Source organism: Mytilus edulis, chromosome 9, assembly GCF_963676685.1.
Source record: "Mytilus edulis chromosome 9, xbMytEdul2.2, whole genome shotgun sequence".
NCBI lineage: Eukaryota > Metazoa > Mollusca > Bivalvia > Mytilida > Mytilidae > Mytilus > Mytilus edulis.
In genome coordinates, this window is record NC_092352.1 from 60,679,512 (window position 1) to 60,705,526 (window position 26,015).

The following is a 26,015-nucleotide window of genomic DNA, read 5'->3' on the forward strand; positions in this document are numbered from 1 at the left end:
CTGAACGGCAGACAACACGTGAACATTTCTAGTTAACTCGCTTATTCCGGAGTGGAGTATCTGTATGGATCTACAGGTTTTGTTAGACACGGTTCCTTGTGGGCCATTTGTCAGGTTAACATGAAGCTGTTGGACGTTTTTCGCATTTTGGACATGCTCTTGTACAAAAGATTTTGCATCGTACACACACTCTATTGTTGACTTTAAATCAATCTTTGGATATTTGTTTCCCTTCTCATAAATTCCAAAGGCCCTATATTGTAAACCCAGACTTTTTAAAAACATTCTTGTTCCGAACAAATCTGACACGATAGCTATTCTTCCGCAGGCTGGTTCCGTCACAAAGACAGAGTTTCCTTCTGTTCAAATCCCAAATGGTTGGCTAAAACGGGAACTAGTGTTAGTGACATCCTTGTATCCCTTAGTTCCATTTCCAGCTATTGGTTTTAATGTGTTATTTTCCGTGTTAAATACACTAACACTGTGATTCACCTCATCCCCAACAACAATAGATTCTCCCAACAATCCTAATTAATTTAACCATTGCTTTGCAATAATGGTCTGTCGTGCACCTGATTCCGAGTAGAAGTATCGGAAACCAGTTCACATTGACTTAATCCTATAGTCTGTTATCACGAAACCAAAAAAGGTTTATCAAATTTGTTTTCACATTTTTTATTTTTACAATGATAATTTTGATAGTTTTCTTTAAATTCTAAGAAGGGAAAATTCTGTAAACACTTAATGTTTAGCGTTTTCTTTTATTAATCATTCAATATTCATTATATTTTTAGACCACGCATTTCTCTAATCTTTATTTTTTTGGCCCGTTATTCTCTAATCTTCATTTTGTAAGGGCATTATTCTCTAATCATTTAACCCCACCCAAACCCTCTTAAAGAGGCCGACAGGAAAATAATAGAGACACGAAACAAACATTTCTTTCTTCATTCCACCATTTGGCGTATGTGCCTGTCTCATGTCAGGATCTTGTATTTCTGTGATTGAAGTGTGTGTCTGTATATATTATATATTATCTATGATAGCATATTATTAGTTTAAATTTATTGTTTTGTACATTTTATCTTAATTAGCAGTTAGCTTACGGCTAAATATGCAGTATTTTGATTATTGTTGAATACAGATCAAATATAATGTTGATGTATACTAAACAACAAACTGTTGGCCCTATCAATAAGAACCATGTCTTTTTTATTCTATTATTCGTATGACTGCGTGTTTTATTTATTTTAACTGGAGGTAAAGCAACAAATAATCAGCCAATTATATTTTTTTCAGATCCGGAAGTGTGATAGTGCATTTTACTGTAATATTTAAATCAACTATAGATATCAAATCATCAACAGCAGAGTCCATAAAATCATTGCTCATCACAGAGTTGGACGAAAGTGTGTTCTTCATAGATAAAAATGATGTAAAAATATTACCAATAGGTAGGTACTGTAGGTGACAGAAATATTTTAAAGGAGTAGGTCCAGTAAGAACCCCTTTTTGGCCCCAAAATATAGCAGTTTTACAAAGTTGTTAAAATGTATACTTTTAGTTATTTATTGGACAGAAGAATGCTTCTGCTACATAAATATGGGCTGTTTTTGACAATACACTGTACATATATCGAGAACTGGCACAATTAAGTCATGCTAAATTACTGAAATCTTCAAAATTTTAGCATTTTGGTTAAATTATAGACGGTTTCCGTGTAAAACGAAAGTGGCCGCATTCGTGTTCATCCAAAATATTTAAATGTATTTGATGATAATACATAACATATATAAAGGTTAGGGATGAACACGGATGCGGCCACTTTCATTTTTGACAAAAACCATCTTAAAAGTGACATTTTTCAGCATATTTGGTAGACTTTTCATATTTTAGCTTGAATCGAAGCGTTTTAAATGACTAAATTAGTTAAAATCTTTCACATAAATTAATGTAATCAAATAAAATAGACACTTAAGTGTTTAAAAAGTGGTCAACATCTTTCGTCAGATGAACCTGAAATTTGAGGCCAAAATCGGTCCTTACCGGACCTACTCCTTAAAGGTTCGGTAAAACCTATTTTTATATTCTATATAGCTCAATATGATGATAAACTTCTTTATATTTGTCAGGACTATTGTTTATATTTTTGTCTTTATAAATAACAATATTTGTTTGTTGATCTTGGAAAACAGGCTCTTAAAAACTGTCATAGTTCTGATGTAAACTGTTTTAAAATAAAATGATTTACTACAATAAGCCAACCGTCCTTTACACCCAACGTAAGACATATATATCATTTGTTGCTTGCAAAATTACAAAATATTGAGCTACACGTGAATGGACAAACACTAATTTAAAGTAAATACATTTCAACCGAGGGTTATATTGTACATATGTTTAGTATTCATTCATTTTTTAATTGTTTGAGGAAATGATTGATTAACGAGTGAAAGCACGAATCATAGGGTTTTTATATATAATCTATTAGATTATTCAAACAATATATTGACTTGCGTATATTTGAAACTTGCTCACATAAAATGAAATGTATAACTAAAACAGCATTATGAACTTGTGGTATACACCATGATTTTAGAAATATTCAGAAATAGTGTTTTCAATAAAAACAAGATTAAATATGTCGTAAATTTGACGAATGAATTATATTTTGGTTGTGAGAATGAAATAAGTTGGTTGTGAGAATAAAATAGCAAGAAGAAGATTTCAGGGAGACAATAAATATAATTGAAGAACGCCGAACAATGACAAATCCAAAAAGAAATATATATATAAAAACTGTCCGAAATAAACCAAATAAGAAATGAGCAGTGTCAACTACATCAAAAACTGAAGATGGATAAGAAATGTTTTGATAGTTCTTTGATTCATTTTTTTCGACTGAAACTCATCACGTGGTTCAATTTATATGTGCTAGATTAAAATGTTTATGTTGGTGATCAAAGTCAAGGACCTTTCACAAAATCAGAAAAATAACTTTGTATATAAAAGAGTTATTATAGAACAATGACAACGTAAGATCTAATCACAATCAAATCAGATTTACCGAAACCTAATGGAGCTTCCGTATTTGACATTTGCAAAATCTCTCATAATGAACGCATTTAAGTGATTAACTTATAATTTTGTATGCATGACTTGGAATCTATAGTCTTGTTTTACCATTTTTCCTTTCCCATACGTATATCAAAAACTGATTGGATGACTTCTTCTGTATTCGTCAATAAACAACAAATCTACTGAACTGACGTTATATATTATTAAGTGATAGCCTGACTAAATTTTTATTTCATTTTAATCGCAAGGTTCTCCCTGGAAACATATAAGTATGAGACTTACTGAAAATGATATCAAATATTTTTTGTGTCATATACATCATATAAAGAATAGGAATACAATGAACATAATAAATAATAAACATAAACGAAAAAAGAGGGGAAATCTATTCCTAGAAAGTATAAATTTAAAGCAAATAAAATTAAAAAAAAAATATCATATAAATATACCATTAAGTGTCTTTTGATTCAATGCCTGCTTGAAAACGGTCCTTTTCCCTAGCAATCAGAAAATGTATCTGGTTTGTCGAATTTTGCAAATCTAAGATTATAAGTAAAGGTTTCGCATAAGATATAACAAAAGGTAATGTTAAGGGTATAACTAAAGCCTTTTGGCCCTTCTAGTTCTGAATATTAATAGATTCAGTTTAGAAAAGCATTAGATATAACTTCAATTGAGAAATAAAGTATATATGAATATTTATTACAGGGCCTCCGCCAATACATACGACAGTTTCACCTGGTAAGTAACCATATAATACAACTTTCTAGTTTTGTTTATTCTCAATGAAGTAAAAAGGGGAAATGCAAAACAAAAAGTCGAACAGATCGTCAGAACCACAGTTGTATTATATAATAAACCAAACATACATAAATATATATAAATGGACGTATATATTGCTAGAAGCAATCAAGTCCGTTGTGTGTAAGCCTGATGCTGGTGTTAACAAAAGTAAACTAGTGCCAACGCTTTAAAAATGATTGCTGATGTTAATGAGATTGAAACAGACTATGTTTGTAGTGTTGTAATGTTTTGCTTCTGTTACATGTTAGGGTCCAGGTTGGCATTTAAACTCGGTAAATATATATCAATGGACGTATATATTGCTAGAAAAAATCTAGTCCGTTGTGTGTAAGCCTGATGCTGGTGTTAACATAATTAAACTAATGTCAACGCTTAAAAATGATTGCTGATGTTAATGAGATTGAAACAGACTATGTTTGTAGTGTTGTAATGTTTTGCTTCTGTTACATGTTAGGGTCCAGGTTGGCATTTAAACTCGGTAAATATATATCAATGGACGTATATATTGCTAGAAAAAATCTAGTCCGTTGTGTGTAAGCCTGATGCTGGTGTTAACAAAATTAAACTAGTGTCAACGCTTAAAAATGATTGCTGATGTTAATGAGATTGAAACAGACTATGTTTGTAGTGTTGTAATGTTTTGCTTCTATTGCATATAAGGGTGCAGGTTGGCATTTAAACTCGGTGAATTTGCCTGTACCAATCTTAAGTCAGGTACCTGTTGTTCAGCGGTTGTCGATTGCTGACGTTGTTCATCAGGGTTTCTCATAACTCGTTTATATATAGTTTTGACCGTTGACGTTCCTATTTGAATTGTTTTACACTTGTCAATTTGGGGCCTTGATAACTTGCTGTGTAGCATGAGCTCTGTGCGTATTGGAGGCCGTATTTTGACCTATAACGGTTTAACTTTTACTAAAAGTGTTTTAGATGGAGAGCTGGCTCATATGCACTCATAACACATCTTTGGTATATCTATATTAGACAATTTAAAGTTTTATTTTATTTTCAGGTTTATGCCAGTCTATAACGTTACAGCAGTGTATCAACAAAACTGATTATAAATATACGTCTTTCCCGAACTTTGCTGGACATAAAAATCAAAAAGAACTTACGGATAATTTAGAACAATTTAATGATTTCTTACATAACCAATGCTATGGATTTGCAAACTCATTCTTTTGTGCTTTGTTGTCACCTGAGTGTCGAAATGGACGACGAATTCCACCATGTCGTCAGTTTTGTGAAGGTAAGTTAGCAGATAGTGAATATCCTCTTTCAATATTTATAAAAAAAAATGTTGGTTAAAAATACCACACACTAATTCTTTTCAGTGATGCCTGCAGCCAAAATATTTGAATCATAGGCTGAAGAAAATGTTGATAAGCTATAATCCAAAAAGATTCAAAAGTGGGGCAAGGAATCATATTATCATTATGGCTGATAGGTCTCTATTTGTTCGGTAGGTTTTGTAGACGTTTGTCTATCATTGTTGAAGGCCATATAGTGGCCTTTCATTGCTTACAACCAAGCATTATAACTTGAAGAAAGTTGTCTCATTAACAGTCATACAAAATCGACATATCTTGATATTGTTTGGTTTCGAACTATTTTCGAATCTTATTGCGAAATCGCTGTCAGTTCGGTTTTGAATGTTCAGTTTTGATAGTTATCAAAGGTACCAGGAATTTAATTTAGTACGCCAGACGCGCGTTTCGTCTACATAAGACTCATCAGTGACGCTCATATCAAAATATTTATGAAGCCAAACAAGTACAAAGTTGAAGAGCATTGAGGATCAAAAATTCCAAAAAGTTGTGCCAAATACAGCTAAGGTAATCTATGCCTGGGATAAGAAAATCCTTAGTTTGTCGAAAAATTCAAAGTTTTGTTAACAAGAAATCCATACAAATGACCACATTATTGATATTCATGTCAACAGCGAAGTGTCTTTTATAAATGTTTTGTTTTTACGTGGTCAGTAAGTTTATATCATGGGTTTGTTCGTTATTGCACGTTTGATATCCGAACGTTTGAAGTCTCCGTTGAAATCATTGACATTTTTATTCATTCAATCTATTTGAACTTCGACATTATGCTATGGTTCTCAACTAAATGTCTATTGTTGAAGATCATTTGTTTATTCTTGAGTGTCTTTTCTTGTTAAATGTTAATGTTAGATGAATTTAACTGTCTAGTTTACGTACTCTGAACTTTTCTTTTACTGACATCTTTGTCATCACTTTCGTTTATAATATTTTAACCTTTTTCAAAGCGCGTAATCTTGTTTTGGGAAAGTTCTGAAAACTTTTTATGTACATCACAATAGAAGGCGATGTAATATAAATCTTCTGACGTAAGAATTGCAAACTTTCACTTCGCATTTGTGTCGAAATGTAATTGTCTTTTTATGTCCTATGGTAAATTAAGTGTAGAACCTGATATTGACTTTCAACCTGTCTTGATAACAACCATTAGTACTAAAATCAGACGGGTCTGATGAGTTCTCTATGGCTATTTTGTAGTTATATTGAGATATCAAACGTCAAATATAACATTATTGTATTGATCTTTGGCTGCTTTGTGATCTTCTGATTGTTATTTGATCTGATAGGTTTGTAAATTTCCGAGATACATTCTGTTTGTAGCTATCTTCTATGGAATACGTTCATGAAATCGTTAGGAATATTCGAATCTAGATGTAAACAATAAAATGTAATTGATTTATCTATGCATACATATTAGATTTAGTAGAAGATTCTACCATACATTCTAGTTGATACCGATATCTATCAACTTGATATTTTCAAACTCAGAATTAGAGAGTTAAAGTATCTAATTTTGATAAATATCTAAGATAAGTAAACAAATAAATCTTTATATTTAAAACATGGGATCTGTTTTCCGTTAACTAAATTAAAAATGTCCAATGTAAAATTATGACATTTCTATAAACATTATAAAAGCAGAAGGTATGATAGGGGTACATTTAGTCCTTTTACTTTTGAAAATAATTTAAATATATGATTTTCAAAAATTATAATACATCTTTTCAAAAATTATAATACATCTTTTTAAAAATTATAATACATCTTTTCAAACCAAAATATTGTTGCATGACATTAGGCAGCTGTCAATTATACGTAGGTCCATTATTGTAATTGAACCCATTAAACATATATAATGCAATGCTTCAACATTCCTGTCTTAAGGTGGTACATTACACTACAGGGAGAGAACTCTTTAAAATCCGCTAAACGTTTTAATTTCGTTGTGTTGTTAAGGGAATATTAAGCCTCTCAATGATCAAAATTAGTGTTTGTCAAACTGCTATATAACCAGTGTATTTTTTCTGATAAAATGGTTGTTTCAAATTTTTTGAAATTTTTATGTTTTTGTCAAAGGATCAAAGTAAATATTTTATCAACATTTTATGAAAGTTAAACGAGCCAAATTAATTTTAGTGAAGGTGTCGGGTACAACCTTAAACGCTCAACTATAAAAACTGCCGAACTCGTCTTGTTTTCAAAGCCTCTCATTTGTATTTAGCTATAGGCAATTTTTTGCTAAAATCGATATCTTTTTATACTTTTTCGTAATCAAAGAAATGAACTTAGCATTTATAATATTTTTGGCTTAGGCTTTTGGTCAAACTTTCGTTTTGCAAAAGATTTGTTGAATAGTGACAGCAAAACTAGAATGTATACACTCGCGTGTCTAGAGATTAAATCATCCTATTGACTTCGCGAAAAATAACACATAACTTTAAAAGGAATGAACACGTTTACAGTTAAAGGAGCCAATTGATGGCTCTTATCGTACCTCATTCTTTATGTATTAGACAGAACCACCTAATATTTACACAGAATGAGACAAACAAATTAAATGTTAATTGTACATCATAAAGACCTATCGTATACATTTCCGTAAAGAATTCAATCTTCGTGATATTCATGATATAAATCATACAACTCTAAAAGTAGGTATTGGTGATTATTTTATAGATGTAAAAGATGGTTGTGTAAATCAAACATTCCCAGTTGACTGTGATACGCTACCAGATTCAAATGATCCCTCAGTCTGTGCAGTTAATCCTTATAAACGTAAGTATCTATAATACTAAAATTACCAGGTCCAATTTGTCAGCCGTCATCACGTAAAAACGACGAATCAAAGAATTTAACTTTATATATAACTAATATAGTACAAAGGTGTAGATTAAAAATTACACCACTCCAGGCCCTTTTGTTTTCCACGTAACTAATATTGCCAATAATTCGGGTCGAGTCCGATACCGATACCAATAGTATATTCACCTGTTACCTCTTACCTTATCTGTACGTTCCGCATCTGACAGGCGCACCACTAAACGGTGTATTCAGGATTAATATGCTATATACACGGGTCATAATCAATTCAAGCATTGTCAAATTGTTCCCTATTGTGGTAAGACTTTCTAAGATAACAATACGAATTCTAAAAATCTGGACTTAAAATAAGGCATATAGGTACAGTTTTCAATTTGATAGCGGGCATGACGTAAAACAACAAATAAAAGAATTCAACTTTATTTATTAACTAATATAGGACAATGCTGTTGATTAAAAACACTCCATTCCAGGACCTTTTCGCCGCGATATAGCCTTTTTGTGCTAATACGGCGTAAAGCAACCAACAATCAATCAATCCAGGACCTTTTGTTTTCCAAGTAATTAATATTACCAATAATTGATAAGTTCCAGGTCGACGGGTTCAAACCGAAAGATTTTGAAAGCAGAGAAAACTGAGCATCTTATAATCGGCATGACTTTATCAGATGACAATACCAATACTTAAATAAGGGTTACGCATGGTTATATAATTTAATTCAGTCACGGACCCGCGATATCACGGGTGTGTTCTAGTATTACATAATAACATTGCAAACATTTTTATGCCCCATTTATGGGCATTATGTTTTCTGGTCTGTACGTTTATTCGTCTGTTCGCTTATCCCGCATCAGGTTAAATTTTTAGGTCGAGGTTGTTTTTGACGAAGTTGAAGTCCAATCAACTTGAAACTTTATACACATGTTCCGTATTATATGATCTTTTTAATTTAATGTCAAAATAAGATATAAATCAAAGTCGAATGCAGTAACCTCTCTAAGCTACCTACAATGTGTAAACTTGCATTTTCTCTTTTTTACCCTTCAAATGGACTTTGTTTTTTAACTAAATGAACGACAACTGTATTATATATATATGCTTCATTTATAAGCCAAAACAAAACAAAGTTAACGTGTTACCTTTTTCAAAATAAGCGATTAAAACTGGGTATGAGTAGTTTCAGTTTTTTTGTAAGTACAAAATCGATTTTTAATAATTAATCTTTATGTCTTCGATACATCTAGATGTATTGGCAATGATCTTAACCAACATGTATGATATTTTTTACTTAACCCTAGTCAAAACGATGATGCTTGATTTCAAATAAAATTATGATAGTTTGATACAAATGGCTCATGATTTATTTTTATATATATTAATTCATATATTTCATCCTTACTTTTGAGATTATTTGATAGCACTTATCAGAGCAAAAAGGCTTTATAGTAGTTTGTTTTTATCTAACTAATATCCACCCTTTAACAAAAACTACTAGGAATGGATAGTCACGTTCATCGAATAATTTCTAATTAGATTTTATGATTTAATTTTTTTCAGCTGCCCATTGTTTTGAATATAAGAATGAAAGCTTTGCAAGATGTTGGAGTATGGGTTATAAAACTACAGCTTTTCCTAATTATGCTGGAGAAATTTCTGAAGGGGAAGCAGCTCATTATGTGAATCTGTTAACCTCAGTCGATGACGCCACAAGATGTTATAAACATGCTTCCTTATTTGCCTGTTCAGCATTTGTCCCGAAATGCACAGGTATAGAAGTTGTAGGTCAGCACACCATACCACCGTGTAAAAGTCTATGTAAAGGTATCTGTCTTTGACTTTAGTATATATTAAGGTTGCTCGCTTGTCATGTTTTGATTTTTTTTGGTCATACTTTCGGAATCCTCTGGTTGTATCCATTTGAATGCATTAAACAATTTTGCCCATTGACCACCATTTTTCTCTTTTAAAATCTTGTGCATGTATAATACCAAGCAATTTGTCAAGTATTATAAAATCTTATTTATTTTTTAATAGTTTTTGCAAACTTTAACTTGTTAATGATAAAGCTATGAAAAGTCAAGAGAGAATATTTCCCGCCAAAATTTCAATGGCTTATATCTCGAAAACAAGCGCACTGTGACCACTATATATGTTTTTTTTCTTTTTTTCTTCCTTAATTAATCCCCTATTTATATTTACTAGTTTTATGAATAGCTATTTATTTTGAAACTGAGAAGCGAACGGGAATAGTATTAATAAATACAGTATGCAGACTAAAAATACTGGAAATATGAAATAATATTCATTGAGACATCCTTAGCCTGTTCAACAACTCATATACTTTGTAAACTAATACACAAATATGTGTTTAATAAGGTAAAGTTATGGTAGATTGAAATACATGAAATCACGTCCAAAGAGAAACGTGCATAAATGGGACAATTTTCTAAACTCTTTCGCGAGATCAAAATAATATGTTGTGGCACTGGTGAACCGCTTTGAAATAATGTATTGACAGCAGTCAGTTTACACATTCAAGAACGTTTTAAGAAGCTAAAAAAAGGATAACATTACAATTGACAGTTTTTTTTTAAAAGATTTTAACATCTTAATACAACATTACACAGTATCTAAAGAGAATTTTGAGTTACCATTTATTTCTTATAGGTAAAATGTATATAAAAGTTTATACAAGTTCAATTAATAGTTCTTCTCGTTTATTTTGAATTCTCACAGCCACGAAAGCTGGATGTGAAGTATTTATGAACATATTCAGCATGATATGGCCAGAAAATCTTGACTGTGACGCCCTACCAGACGTAAATGATACATCTATTTGTATTGGGTATGCCGAAGCACACGAACCTAGAAAGATTGGAGGTAAAAACTCAATTTATATATAAAAGTATCTCATTTTGTCGTTTTGAAGCACAAACGTGTATTTTCAGAGGAAAACAAACCGCCTATGCTAGATCACATTGTTTTCAACATTAACATGGGGAAGAACATTTTGTTTCTTTACGATATTTACGAACTAGAAATAATTTATATTATTCAAAATGAATATACCAACAGGAGTAAAAAATAATCAAAAATTCAAGGTCGTGACGATCTACAGCAGGTATAAAGATCATCCTTATAAGTTGTTATTTCATAGTTTGTGAACTGTATGTTATAGCTGTGAAACTAAAGGTGTGGTTCTTATCTTTTTTATGTCCCATGTATGGGCATTATGTTTTCTGGTTCGTGTGTTCGTTCGTCCGTCCGTCCGTTACATGTTCCCTATGATATAATCTTTCTAACTTTAATGCCAAATTAGAGATTTCCCCCCATTTTCACGGTCCATTAAACATAGAAAATGATAGTGTGGTTGGGGCATCCGCGTATTGGGGACACATACTTGTTTGTAAATTAATTAACACGTTCAATTCTAGCATTGCTTGGCTTTCCAGTCTATGAAAATACCCGTTCTTAACTAAACTTTGCTTGAAACAATTATAAAACACTCAAAACAGCAGTTTTTGTTTTTCTTTTGGTCATTAACACGGACACTTTATATGTATAATACAACATTCTATATACGATTAACAAAGAGAGAAAATCGAAAAGAACAATAATTTGTTACAATTACATAACAACTTTCGAAATGTTTGCACCAAATATGTAAAGAAAGAAATTACATTAACACACTTTTATATAAGTCATTTTATTTTGCAGCATGTCCCACTGAACAGTTACGATGTGACACGGATGTGTGTATTCCGTCATCGTGGGTTTGTGATGGTTATCAAGACTGCAAAGACAATTCAGACGAAGAACTCTGTGGTAGGTCAATATACAGCTTCGTCGCTGTAACAACATATTGATATTCCCATATTATTACTCATTGAACATTATTTTACATGCAATCAAACTTATTGTTTTTATTATTTGTCTTGGTTACATACTGAAACTGGAAACATATTCTGTGACCAATGTTTTTTTTCTATTTTTTTTTCAAATTAGCAAGATATAAACCACATTTTGTTTGAAGTACGATAATGGTTCCATTCTTCATTATATGACATTATTGACCATACGTCTGGCATTAAGGTGGCTGTCGGGTACAAAAATTTCAGCAAAAAAGTGAACCTTAATTTTTTCATTAGAAATTTTATTTATAACACTAGTAGTTATTACTTTATAATATGGTAAAAAAATCAACCCAACAAATCGATTCGGTTTGGCCCCAGATGACTTTTAAAATGTTTATATCATTGAAAAAGCTCCATATTATCTCCATTTGATGCAAAAATGCCATTTTTTGGCATTAGATTTGAAATATCTTTTTTAACTCATCGGTGACCTATATTTTTTAATATTGTTTTCATATAAGCTGTACATAAACTAAATAATTGTAAAATTTAAGCGATTTCTGTAATTAGGTTATTTTTTTATTTCAATATTACCTCAGACTATTTCTCTTATTAGTTTAACAGAAAAAAAGGACAGTAACAAAAATGTATGTAGGCAGATTGTGAGCTTAAATGAACGGTGACCCATTTTTTTTATTTCATTTTTCTTTTAAGTATATGATTAAGTTCATATAAAAAAAAATATAGCGAAATCCTATATTAGAAAAAAATGATTTATACCCAGGAGCCCCCTTAATGGCCACCTTTTTTAAAAACCCAATCTGTTCGTAGTGCAACACTTCAAATTGAGAAATGGATAAACATAAAAAAAAAATCAAATTAGTCATATTTTCACGGAGATTTCAATTAGATAGAGAGATTAAAATGACAAACTTAGGCGACAGTAGCTTTACCGATGTCATAGTTTCAAGAATCAAATCAGGATAATATACAAAACAATTGATAAATCGCATAAAATACAGGGAAGTAAGGATTAGTAAGCCTCTCCTGTTATGCATGCTTCCCTCGCCTTACGAGTCAAAATATCACAATCAGACAAAAACACACTCGGAAAAAATAACGTTTCATACCACTTGTCGGGAATGTTCTTAGGCTGCGAAAAATTGTTTCGATATTGATTTCACACACACTATCCGTCAACTAATTTGTGATCGGTGGTAACTGTCAACAGTATGTGAGATTGATTTCATTTGTTCTTTCTGTTGGAGGATTTTTTTGTGCATAAGGAAAAACGACCAACAAAATGAGACTACAAATGAGTCATAAGAATAGGTTTTTCTGGATGTTGTTACTTTTTCGTATACCAAATGATATTTCCCGAAAAATAGGATTGTAGCACGGAAAATTAAGATCACGGCTATTGATGTCAACGATTATTATGTCTCGTCAAGGAAAGTGAGGGAAAATTTTCGGATTTCCCTTGCAATGCCTTGCCAGAATAACGTTTTCGGTTGATATATAAATAAAAAAAGAGGTGTTTGTGATTGCCAGTGAGACAACTATTCACAAGAGATTACATGACACAGAAATTAACAACTATAGGTCAGCGTACGGCCTGGAACAATACCACATGTCAGCTAAAAAAAGTCCCTGAAATGACAAATGTAAAACAATTCAAACGAGAGAACTAAATGCCTATTGGCTATGGACAGGCACATACTTACAGAATATGGTGGCGTTAAACATGTTACCGGAATCCCAATCCTCACCTAACCTCGGTTGAGTTTCTTAACCATGAATTGATGTTTTACATCGATTGGTAACTTTGCGCACATGTTCATTTTGATATGATCTTTTTATTTATAATAAATTACAATTTACGACAAAAGTTGCTCTTAATTGACCCGGTAAATGATAGAGTAAGCAATTCATGGTGTTATATTGACATACATTTCGATTCATAGATACATTTCTTGCAACATTTTTGACTTGATTAGACAAACGAAAATTGAAAGTACCAGAATACATCTTAATTGAAGTTACAAATTCATACCTATTTTTTTCCATAACAGATATCATTGCATTTTGTGTGCTAATGTTTTTATACTCTTTATAGCCAAATGTCCAGTAGGACAAGAAAAATGCCATCCAGTTTCCGGACAGTGCATAGGTACCAATTTAGTATGCGACGGTGTTGGCGATTGTTATGAAAACGTCGACGAAGCACAATGCAGTATGTACATTTAGCTTAAATGTTGCTAATGATAGTGTAAGGAAGCTCCAAGGTGGTACTTAACATCTAACTAAAATTAATTTTGCTCGTTTGATTTTCATTAAAGCTGAACAACAAATTAACTTTGGCCCTTTGATCAAAATATTAAAATTTCAGATTTCAGATTAAAACGTTTAGCTGAATTTTACAGAGTTATCTATCCCCTTTTAATGTTATGCACCACCTTACGACTTGTTACTTTTAACAGTTCAGTTAAATCTTTGAACTTGTTTTCATTCTGACCTTCACTGTTATTATTTAACTTAAGGTTTAATTCTTTATATGATATCGAATTTCGTTTAACTTAGCTAGTAACTTGTTTTATTTTCAACGTTGTTTCAAAAATTAAACTAATATTTTTATCAGTTTTATAAGATTCTTTGCTTCGCGTACTTTTTCTATACCAAACCATGTTTGCTGTGTCATACCGTTGTATCGTAGCTGTTTCACGCATAGCAACCGCTTAAAAAGTGTTGAAAGAAACCCTTCAGGTATCATTTTGAATGGTGCAAACTTCGTAATATTATTTTGTAAAAAGTGTATTCGATATTTCCATAATGATTGTAATAAAATTGAGAATGAAAATTGGGAATGTGTCAGAGAGACAACAACTCAACCAAAGATCAGATAACAGACGAAGACCACCAATGGGTATAAAGCATAGTTAACACCAAATATTGTCCTAAATGCGGCATGCTAAATGTTTAATTATCACGATATTCAACATTTTCTCTATGATTGTTTTTAATTTGGTTTTAGTTAGACTTGGAAATGGTACAAACTCGGGCATTTTACTAGTTAAAGATGGTGTTAGTTCACATTGGCAGGAGGTTTGTTCTGATGACTGGAATGCAACATTCAGTGATATGGTCTGTAATCAGCTGGGCTACAAGTACGTTCATTTGCTTAGCCATTTTACAACCAACATATCGCATAAAAAAAATTAATTTCAAAACGTTGTATTTTATTTTTTATTTCGATGCTGTTTTTTTTTAATTTTTAAACTAAAATTGTTTCATTTCAATTTGTTGAATAAAATACTTCAAAATATTGCTTTATATGTAAGATTGTATCACATTTATTTTGAAGTATTCAAAATATGATTTTAACTTGCATTGTTTTTTTTAAAAGTCATTTGTACATGTAAATAATTAAAGAAGATTTGCTCCTGAACGTTTTTAAGGAGGTTCGCTACTTTGTTTAAAAATAACAAGCTTTTTAAAAGACTGCTATAAATTGATAGTATATAAATAAAGAAACTAAAATAGCAGAAAAAAATGATGGGTCCGTGTGCTTGTTTTCGAAATATAAGCCATTGAAAATTTGGCGGGAAATAATTCTCTCTAGATTTTTCTTACATTTAACATTGGCACTCTTCTTGTTTAAAAAACTATGAAAAATAACAGGGATTTTAAAAGATTTTGAAATATGGCTTCTTAAACTATATGTAATAAAAATATCAAAAGATAAAGATAAAATTTGAATGAATTTATCTTAAACAAAAACTATAGGTAGGTGTTAATATAAGGAAGTGTTATTATATTTTGATGCTTTTTCGTGTCAAATTTACAATCCTGTAAATTTTGAAAACTTGTGATTTTCTCTGTTTTAAGATCAAAATGCATATAAAATACATATCTAAGAAATTTGGAACAACAAACATGTACATGTTTCTGGTAAAATCATTTTTTGTAATCCTCAACCTTTTTCTCAATATTTTGGTTAAAAAAATTACTTAATTGGTAATAAAATTTGAAAAACTTCTTACTCAAAAACGACTTATTGTGAATACACAATATTTTTACAAGTTAAGTTTAATTTTTTTTTAAATTCATTGCTTTTTTCTACATGTATCGCATGTTTTATAAATTCAAACGAGATTTCAACGAGACTGAAACAAACATTGCATATCATAGAAATAATATTCTTAAAACGGTCAACAGATTATATCTTGTTTTACTTCGATTTATCTGCAAGGATTCTCCATTTTTTCTCCCTCAATCAAGCTTGTCACCAAATGATCGGAAATCCATAAATATATAACATTTGACAGTAAAATTACAACAAATCCTTACAAAATTACCTCAATTGATCGTCGTAACTATACAAGTTTTTTTTATAAATGTTAATATTTAATATATATAGATATTTAATGAAATCACTTATTTGTTCGAAGTTGATATTTTTGTGTGGATCAAGGTTTATATGTGATGACAAATATCGATGATATTGTATTGTCTTTCATTTTTGTAAACAGTTTATTTCTGGTCGCTACTTCTTATTATTAATTCGTACCATTAACCTATTTTTTAAGAGATACCAAATCATTCGAAGCGACAAATCCAGGTCAAAACCTAAAGTCAGTTATACATATAGATCTGAAGAATGGTTCTGACACTATGGCTCTTCAATCCTACCTACAAAAATCGTAAGTATAATACCAGCATCAAATAAACTTATCCTAGATACCAGGATCAAAATTTTGTACGACAGACGACAGTTTTGTCTACAAATGACTTATCAATGACGCTCGGATCATAACATTGAAAAGGCAAAATTAAGTATGAAGTTAGAGACTATTAACGACACAACATTCCGAAAGGTTTTGACATATTCTGATAAGGCATTCTACTTTACTTTATAGAAAATCCTTAGTATTTTAAGCATTTCTGACATAAACAAGCATGTAGAGTTGTCTCATTGGCACTCACACCACATCTGCCTTTATCTATGTCAATAGTTATTAAAGGTACCAGGACTATAATTAAATACATCAGACGCGCGTTTCGTGTACATGAAACTCATCAGTGACGCTAAGATCAAAATAGTTGTAAAGCCAAACAAGTATAAAGTTGAAGAGCATTGAGGATCCAAAATTCCTATGGGTTATGCCAAATACGGCTAAGGTAATTTATTCCTGGGATAAGAAAATCCTTAGTTTTTCGAAAAATTCAAAGTTTTGTAACAGGAAATGTATACAAATGACCATATAATTGATATTCATGTCAACACCAGCAGTGGCATCGACCAAGTGGTGTAAATAGTTATCAAGAGTATTAGGAAATATAATTGATATTCATGTCAACACCGATTGCTCAATATTCACAACAAAAATCCAGACGTTTACCATGTTTACAGAGATGCAACATTCTTCATTTATGTCTTATATCATTATATATTATATAAAAGGGAGATAATCAAAATATTTTTGTGATTGGATGATGTTTGGAAATATTGAAAAAGTTAATTTTCTTTCTGTTGGTTTATTTTATCAGGTTTTTTGGACTTCACTCTTTTTACACTAGAATTCGGTATTACTGTTAATACTTTTTATGCCCCATTTATGGATATTATGTTTTCTGGTCTGTGTGTTCGTCCGTTTGTCCATCTGTCCCACTTCATGTTAAATTTTTTGGTCGAGGTTTTTTTTTTATGAAGTTGAAATCCCATCAACTTGAAACTTAATAAATAGGTTCCCTATGGTATGACCTTTTCATTTAAATGCCAAATTAGAGATTTTATCCCATTTTTACGGTCCCCTGAACGTAAAAAATGATAGTGCAGATTGGGCATCCGTGTACTTGGGACACATTCTTGTTTGTAAGTAGTTATGTAGGTATTGCTTTGTCTAAATACCAATTGAAGTTATGGTAATTACATATCAACTTAAGAATTGTAAAATTTACAAAATCAACATATGTTGTTTTTTTGTAAATTGGACATGAAAGCTTGATGTATTTTTTAAATAGACATCATATATATATATTAAACATTTAGTTTCTTTTAGTTTGTTTGTATTTTTCCAACTTTGTATGGATGGCAAGCTATGAGTTTGTTAAAAAGAAAAAGAAAAAAATACGATTGTTATGTTTAATATCCATAATTAAAAAAAAGGAATTTAATTATTCTTTCTATTGTATATATTGTGATATTTATTAATTTTAACGTTTTCACTTACAGTGTTGCTAGCTGTACCAGTGGAAAAGTTGTTCATTTGTCCTGTGAAAATGCAGGTAAACCAACTATTATCTTATTGTGAAAATATTAAGTAATATATATATAGTGGAGGATACAGGGGAACCATTGTTTTGACGATCAATGCTTTTAAAAAAAGATACATGTTTGGAAAAACACTCCTTTATCCTGCTTTATCTCTCTTGCTAAAAGTTACTGGATCCGACCCTGATTCAACAACTGAAAAAGGAAGTTTTACATGTTTCAAATTATGCTTCATTCTTAATTACAAGCATGAGTATAAAAGTGCGATCATTGATTTTTCTTTTTAAATTTTAATCAAATAAATTGGAGATAAACGACATAGAAACAGCATCAAAATCACAAAAATACTGTTTTTTCTACATGACAATTCAAATTAATAATTGTTTTATTGTCTTCCTTACATTCGGTTCTGTGTCCATCCATAAAGCATTTTTCTAAAAATATAATTAATTTATATTTACAAAAATGGGTTTGTCGTGACAAGCAGGTTTAACAACACATATCGATCGCGTTTCATAATTAGCAAAGTATTGACATAAAATATGTGATAAAATATAGATTCCCATTAAATAAACTCATCATAGATACCAGGACTAAATTTTATATATACGTCAGACGCGCGTTTCGTCTACAAAAGACTCAACAGTGACGCTCGAATCCAAAAAAGTAAAAAAAAAAAAAAAAAAAAAAAGCCAAATTAAGTAAGAAGTAATTCTTATTTTAGTCTCTTGTTCCATCCCAACGAATTATAACACCACTGTGTGTGGTATTTTTCAATGTCTGAGTTTCCATTTATTATTCTAGTATGTGGTAACAGACCGGCAAAACATCCGTCTCAATTACGAATTGTGAATGGCATTGAAGTCGACCCCGGAACATGGCCTTCCCAGATTTCATTACACGGCGGTGAAAATGAAGCTTATTACTGTGGAGCAAGTTTGATAGGCCACAGCTGGGTCATGACTGCTGGTCACTGTGTAGGCGGGTAAGATATTTATATTATTTAAACATTACTATTTTAAACAATAAATTTGGGTAAATATTGAAATAAGTGTGCAAGTCTTGCGGAATAATGCTTTCCTTGTAACTTATTGAAAATATTGACACTTGCAAAATAGATCAATTACACGATGTGTTAATTTTCGCCATATTCCTTAAAATAATTTGTTAATAAAGATTGGTAAGAAATTATCAGGTGTTTGGCAAATTTTAAGACATAAAGTAACAGACGCCGAAAAGACATGATGAAAGAATCGTAAAGAATAATTAAACCAAAATAAGGAATTCACAAACAAATACAATTTAACAAATGAGTCCTATATAGTTTAAAAGTCATTCAAAATCCGTAAATCTTTAATGGAAGATTTTTACGTTTTCCAATATTACAATATGCATGCACTCAATTTCTTTTCAACGGTCTTGCAATGTGCAATGTATAGACTATCATAACATTTCACTACATACATATTTTTGGCTATTTAGAAATAAGGATGCATCGACAATAACATTGAAGATAGGAGCAACTAGACGATATGCATATTCAGCGTATCGTCAAGTCAGAAAAGCTAAAAATCTCTACCCACATCCAAAGTACAACCCTATCACAGTAGACAATGATATAGCATTGATAGAATTAGACGAACCTGTTTATTTTAATGACTACCTCCGTCCTATATGTCTGCCTGATCCTACTCATGTGACACCAGCCGGAACAAGATGTTATGCGGTCGGATGGGGTAGAAAAGATGAAACAGGTAAATTTCTTGCTAATACAATGGAAACCTGTTTAAACTAAACCTCTTCGGGACATAAGATTTTGTTCGGTTTTGGCCGATGTTCGGTTTTATCAGATTCACAACACATATAATTTGATATGACGGTGCTTTAGAAAATGTTTGGTTTATACAGGTTTTCGGTTTAAGCAGGATTCGGTTTAGCCAGGTTTCACTGTAGTATTGTGAACATAAAAGACAGTATTTCAACTGAGTTGTGTTATATTATAGCTTAATGACATCAGTTCATGACAATGTTACTGTTGTGTTTTTTATCTATATATAACGGTTTATTTTTAATCAATTAAGACGTATTTAATACATTTTCTTGATTCATGTATGACTTACAATATTTAATTTCAACGGAAACAACTCTATGAGAAGGTCTATTTATTTTCCTGTCGTTTGATGTGTTTGAACTTATGATTTTGTCTATTTGATAAGTGGCTTTCAATTTTAAATTTTACTTGGAGTAAGGTATTTTTGTTATTTCTTTTACATTTTTTAAGTTATTGAAAGAATCATTCCAAACTACCATTGTTGAATATACCATTTATTGACATGTTGCATTATATACACACAAAGTTGTATAAAACATGACTTAAACAAAATTTGTTGAACCAAAAGAATCCAAATAAAAACTCGTAAATACTTTTAATGACGTTATGATGTTCAGATTAAAAGTAACATTTTAAAGGACTAGAAAAAAGTAAAATAAGAAAAACACCGGACTCGGAGGAATTTCTAAACGGATAGTCTCTAAGCAAAAGGCAAAATTAAAAGGTCGAACACATCAAGCGGATGGATAACAACGTTCAAATATTATTTGCTTTGGTTCAGGCTTTTTCTTATCAGTATACCTGGTTTTATAGCTAGCTCAATCACTCACTTATATGACAGTCGGATAAAATTAGTGGTCCAGCATTCAACATTGTTTAATAATAGTTTAATCAAAGGTACCAGGCTTTTTAATTTGATATGCAAGTCGCCTTAAGACTCATCAGTGAAGCTCAGAATATGAACATTATTAACAAACACGAAATAAAAGAAAAGAAAACATTACTAGAGCACAATAACACAATGACGGGATGTATAAAAAAGGGAATTGTTTGGCATGAAAAAAAATCATAGTGTTTCCATTAAGATTATATATTTAGTCATTGGTCGCTTCATTGTCTCTAATTATACTATTTTCAAGGTGAAATTGATGATATTCGTAAAATATATGAGAATTGTTGCTGTAAAGTTAAGAAAACATTTTCAGATACATATTATGTTTCAAAATCTTAACAACGATAAACCATATTTTTCATTCTTTAAACGTTTGCCCTGATGTGGTGTTTATATCAATATTTCAAATTGTTATTTTTCAGCAACTGACTATGAAAGAGCATTAAAGGAAGTTACTTTGAACATTGAAAATTGGGATTCCTGTAACAATGCAATAGAAAACTCTCCAGTGAAGTCATCATACAAACTGACAGATAATATGATATGTGCTAGTGGAGGACCTGCCCATGATGCATGTCAGGTTAGAATACTATAGACACTTTATTGATTTCGACAATTTATTGAATAATTAGCTATAACATATCAATAACAGGACAATTTAGATAAACGATATGGGCATTAATTTCTATTTTGAAGATTTATTAAGATTTTGTTTGCTTCAATCATTTATATCAGCGGAATTATGAAATAAGGTTTCGGTATTAGGAGTCAGTTGGGTTCAATTATGAAAAAACGTTGACATTGCTAATGTATAGTTGGATTGCAAGTCAATTATTTGATTCATTTGAATCCGTATTCCTGCCAACTTCAGTTTAACCTTAACCTGGGGATGAATACGCATGTGCCAACAATTTTATGTAATTCAAATGAATAGAACATCAACATGTGTTATGTCTAACATGAATGTTTAAAAAAAACATTTATATAAAATGTAAAACCTTTTATCGATTATGCATATATCTATCTTGACCAAAGGCTTTCCCCTCTATGTTATATCTACTTTTTGATCTTGTTACAGGGTGATAGCGGTGGACCATTATTGTGTTCCAAAAACGCAACACTAGATACTTGGTACCTAGCCGGAGTTATTTCTTGGGGTATAGGATGTGCTGTAAACGTTCCAGGTGTATATACTGAAGTACCACTGTATGTCGACTGGGTCCGAGAGACTACGAAAGGGGCTGTTGGATGATATTAAAACTTTTAATTTATTTTTATCATATACACCATAGACAACATAACGTTATAAACTGACAACTTTACTACCCAGATTAACTATAGACCAGTACTAGTAGAAGTCATTATCATAAGCAATATATTAGACCGCGCCTACTTGTTCTTTCTAATCCTGAAGTGCAAAAAGCACGATACTGTATATGATAATATACACATTTATAATGAATACCTTGATATGAAGACAATTTGAAATAGTGCATATGAAGTCTCAAAAAAGGTGTTTATACTATAAAAATATTATTATTGATCAAGTGGGATATTGCAGTATGGAATTTTGAAATATAAGAACACTAGATACAATGACGTTTGAAAGAATGTTTTGAGAGATTTTAAAAGTTTTATAGATGTTATAGATCCTCTTAAAATTAAAACAAAATCGACAAATAATGTTTAATATAATACAATTATGAAATGCATGCGTTCGTCGCGCTTTTCTGGATGTTCATTATAAAAGCTAGGGATTTATAAGACCTTATCCTGTGATGACAATAAGATAACTAGAGGCTCTAAAGAGCCTGTGTCGCTCACCTTGGTCTATGTGAATATTAAACAAAGGAAGCAGATGGATTCATGGCAAAATTGTGTTTTGGTGATTGTGATGTGTTTGTACATCTTACTTTTCTGAACATTCTTGCTGCTTACAATTATCTCTATCTATAATGAACTTGGCCCAGTAGTTTCAGTGGGAAATGTTAGTAAAAATTTACAAATTTTATGAAAATTGACTATAAAGGACAATTACTCCTTAGGGGTCAATTGACCGTTTTGGTAATGTTGACATAAATTTAGGTCTTACTTTGCTGTACATTAATGCTGTTTACAGTTAGTCTCTATCTATAAAAATATTCAAGATAATAACAAAAAACGGGAAAATTTCCTTAAAATTACCAATTTAGGGGACAGCAATCAAACAACCGGTTGTCCAATTCATCTGAAAATTTCAGGGCAGATAGATCGTGACCTGATAAACAATTTAACCCCGTCAGATTTGCTCTAAATGCTTTGATTTTTGAGTCATAAGCCAAAACTGCATTTTACACCTATGTTATATTTTTAGCCGTAGCAGCCATCTTGGTTGAATTGCCGGGTCACCAGGCACATTTGTTAAACTAAACACCCAAAAAATGATTGTGGCCAAATTTGGATTAATTTGTCCCAGTAGTTTCAGAGGAGAAGATTTTTGTAAAAGATTACTATCAACAAACATGGTCGCCATTGCTAAAAATAGAACATAGGGGTCAAATGCAGTTTTTGGCTTATAACTCAAAAACCAAAGCATTTAGAGCAAATCTGACGTGGGTAGTATTGTTTATCAGGTCAAGATCTATCTGCCCTGAAATTTTCAGATGAATCAGACAACCTGTTGTTGGGTTGCTGCCCTTGAATTGATAATTTTAAGGAAATTTTGCTGTTTTTGTTTATTATCTTGAATATAATTATAGATAGAAATAAACTGTAAACAGCAATAATGTTCAGCAAAGTAAGATCTTCAATTAAGTCAAATTGACCAAAATTGTCAATTGACCACTTATGGAGTTATTGCCCTTTAAAGACGTTTTTCACAATTTGTTCATCATGTTGACTTACTTTAAAAAATCTTCTCCTTTGAAACTGCTGTATCAATTTCAGCTAAACTTAGGCTAAATGAGTTTCAGAGTATCTAGTATAAATTTTATATTTTATTTCCTTGTATGTCAAGAAACATAGCTCCTATCGCTAAAATAGAACATAGGAGAAAATGATTATTTTTTTTGGCTTTTGAAGAAAATAGGACGATCCAAAAAACATTTAAATAAATTGAAAAGCCAAAATAATCATTAATGAGAGATTTAAACAAAAGAATTAAGGTGAGCAATTCAGGCTCTTGAGAGCCTCTTGTTTAACTGCTGAACTGTTTGTAAGAATGGTTGAGTTAACGTGAATAGTAGATGGATGGATGCACATGATGGAGCCAGTTTAAAACACTTTTTGAATGTATATGTAATAAATCTGTTATCATGGGTAGCATTTGTACTTCATTTCTCATAATGTACTACGTTTTTTTTTCTTTTACTATGGACACAAAACATCTAAAAATTTGATTAGTTTACAAAATCAAAATTGTTGGTAATACAGCTATGCCGCATACAATTTTGCACAACTGCATTTTAAATATATCAGTGCAAACCAGAAAATTATATTCTATGCGCTCAATTATTCACAGGACTTTTAGATGACGTATAAGTAAGCGTATTAAAAATTTAAATTTAAAAAATGATTATCATTGATATCATCTCTCAAATAGCGCCTTTTTTCTCAGTGCAAACAGTCTTTATATTTCTTTTGCATATCAGTTTTGTTGTATTAAATGTTCATATAAAATTATATCAAAGACATTTTAATTTATAATCATGTGTCATTATTAACTGAAACACCTGTTAATGTTGTATAATTATTCTGTGAATATTATTTACTTTTGCTTTGTACATAACATAAACAAACGGTAAAGATTGCATTGTTTTATACCCAAAATATCATAAGTTGTATGTACCGTTATTCTTTCATCTAATAAACAATAAATGTACAAAACTATTAATTTATTCAATATCTCTATTCAATCCAACCATATATGTTGTGTTTTGATAGCGTGGTTGCCTTTTTTGTTCGGCGGGAGGGGAGAGAATCCCGACTTCTTTAAAAAAAAAAAAGACTGAAGATTTTGTTGTTTTTGTTCCTGTTATATTAGTATTGAATTATTTTATTTACTACAGATGAAAGAGGAAAGACGGGTGAGCTCAATGTCAGATTAACGTGTGGCGGAAGAGTGACAAACATGTCTATTTACGGACCATAATCATGTGATCCAGCAAATTTAACCCGCCGTATTACGTCGGGCAAATTCAATATCATGAATATTATTGTAAAGAAATATGGGTTCTTGACATTACGCACTTAAAGCTTTTTAAATAAGAGTAAACATAAAAACAAATGTTTTAGACAGAGTTTTTTTTAAGACGTGTGCCTTTCAAATATAAGTGGGTGACAGGGGAATGCACTTCTTTTTTCACTCCTTTCTTTCTGTTTTTCCAGATCCCACTTGCTTTACCCCCTATAATAAATTAAGCATAGGTACCAGGATTCAAATTTTGTATTTTTGGGATTCGTCAGCTTCAACATGTTCAAGGAAGCTATTAAACCAAGAGTTCCAAATGGTGGAGTTGAATTCATCCCTTCGTAAATTTTACGGACGCCGTCACGAGTTGGTTGACCGTTATGGAATAACCGTTTCACAAATGTTATCGGATATGTTCCTTACGTCGTAATTACAATCCCCTTCCCCTTTCATGAATGTGACCTACCGAATTAGACTATTTACCGGATTTGTTATCACATAAGCAACACGACGGGTGCCGCATGTGGAGCAGGATCTGCTTACCTTTCTGGATCACCTGAGATCTGGTGGGGTTTGTGTTGTGTCATGTGTGCTGTTGTCTTTTTTCATTTTTAGCCATGGCGTTGTCAGTTTGTTTTAGATTTATGAGTTTGACTGTCCCTTTGGTATCTTTCGTCCCTCTTCTTTAATTAGAATAGTATAAAAAAAATTAAAAAAAATAATTATGCAGTTGAAGATAACCCACATCCACTATTATCTACCCCTTATATCCAACACCCCAAAATCGATGCATATCATAAAATACAAAGGTATACCATATGCATAATTGACAATGTTGGGATTGTAAGGCAAAAATTCTTTTAACAAAATATGAATGAATTTTTGAAAAGTAGTAGCAAACAACCATGCCATTGGTATATCTGATTGAATTGATGTCCATTCTCAATCAGGAAATAAGGAAGAAGATG

General features: G+C 31.3%; 1 protein-coding gene across 5 annotated transcripts in view; it reads left to right on the forward strand.

The window, feature by feature from the left end:
- The window catches only part of LOC139488716 (atrial natriuretic peptide-converting enzyme-like), a 77,813-nt gene extending 53,070 nt beyond the window's left edge, over positions 1-24,743 (forward strand). For 4 of the 5 annotated variants that reach the window (XM_071274539.1, XM_071274538.1, XM_071274537.1 and 1 more), the window contains 15 exons: positions 1,300-1,454; positions 3,787-3,819; positions 4,895-5,131; positions 7,887-7,985; positions 9,589-9,852; positions 10,768-10,911; positions 11,749-11,856; positions 14,002-14,118; positions 14,917-15,049; positions 16,472-16,585; positions 18,118-18,170; positions 18,961-19,141; positions 19,639-19,910; positions 21,302-21,459; positions 21,958-24,743. In XM_071274539.1, coding sequence (XP_071130640.1) covers positions 1,300-1,454; positions 3,787-3,819; positions 4,895-5,131; positions 7,887-7,985; positions 9,589-9,852; positions 10,768-10,911; positions 11,749-11,856; positions 14,002-14,118; positions 14,917-15,049; positions 16,472-16,585; positions 18,118-18,170; positions 18,961-19,141; positions 19,639-19,910; positions 21,302-21,459; positions 21,958-22,131 — 2,242 coding nt within the window. In that variant the 3' untranslated portion in view covers positions 22,132-24,743. The remainder of the gene's footprint in view (positions 1-1,299; positions 1,455-3,786; positions 3,820-4,894; positions 5,132-7,886; positions 7,986-9,588; positions 9,853-10,767; positions 10,912-11,748; positions 11,857-14,001; positions 14,119-14,916; positions 15,050-16,471; positions 16,586-18,117; positions 18,171-18,960; positions 19,142-19,638; positions 19,911-21,301; positions 21,460-21,957) is intronic. The other variant, XR_011656068.1, reaches the window with a different exon arrangement.
- Positions 24,744-26,015: the final 1,272 nt, after the last annotated feature.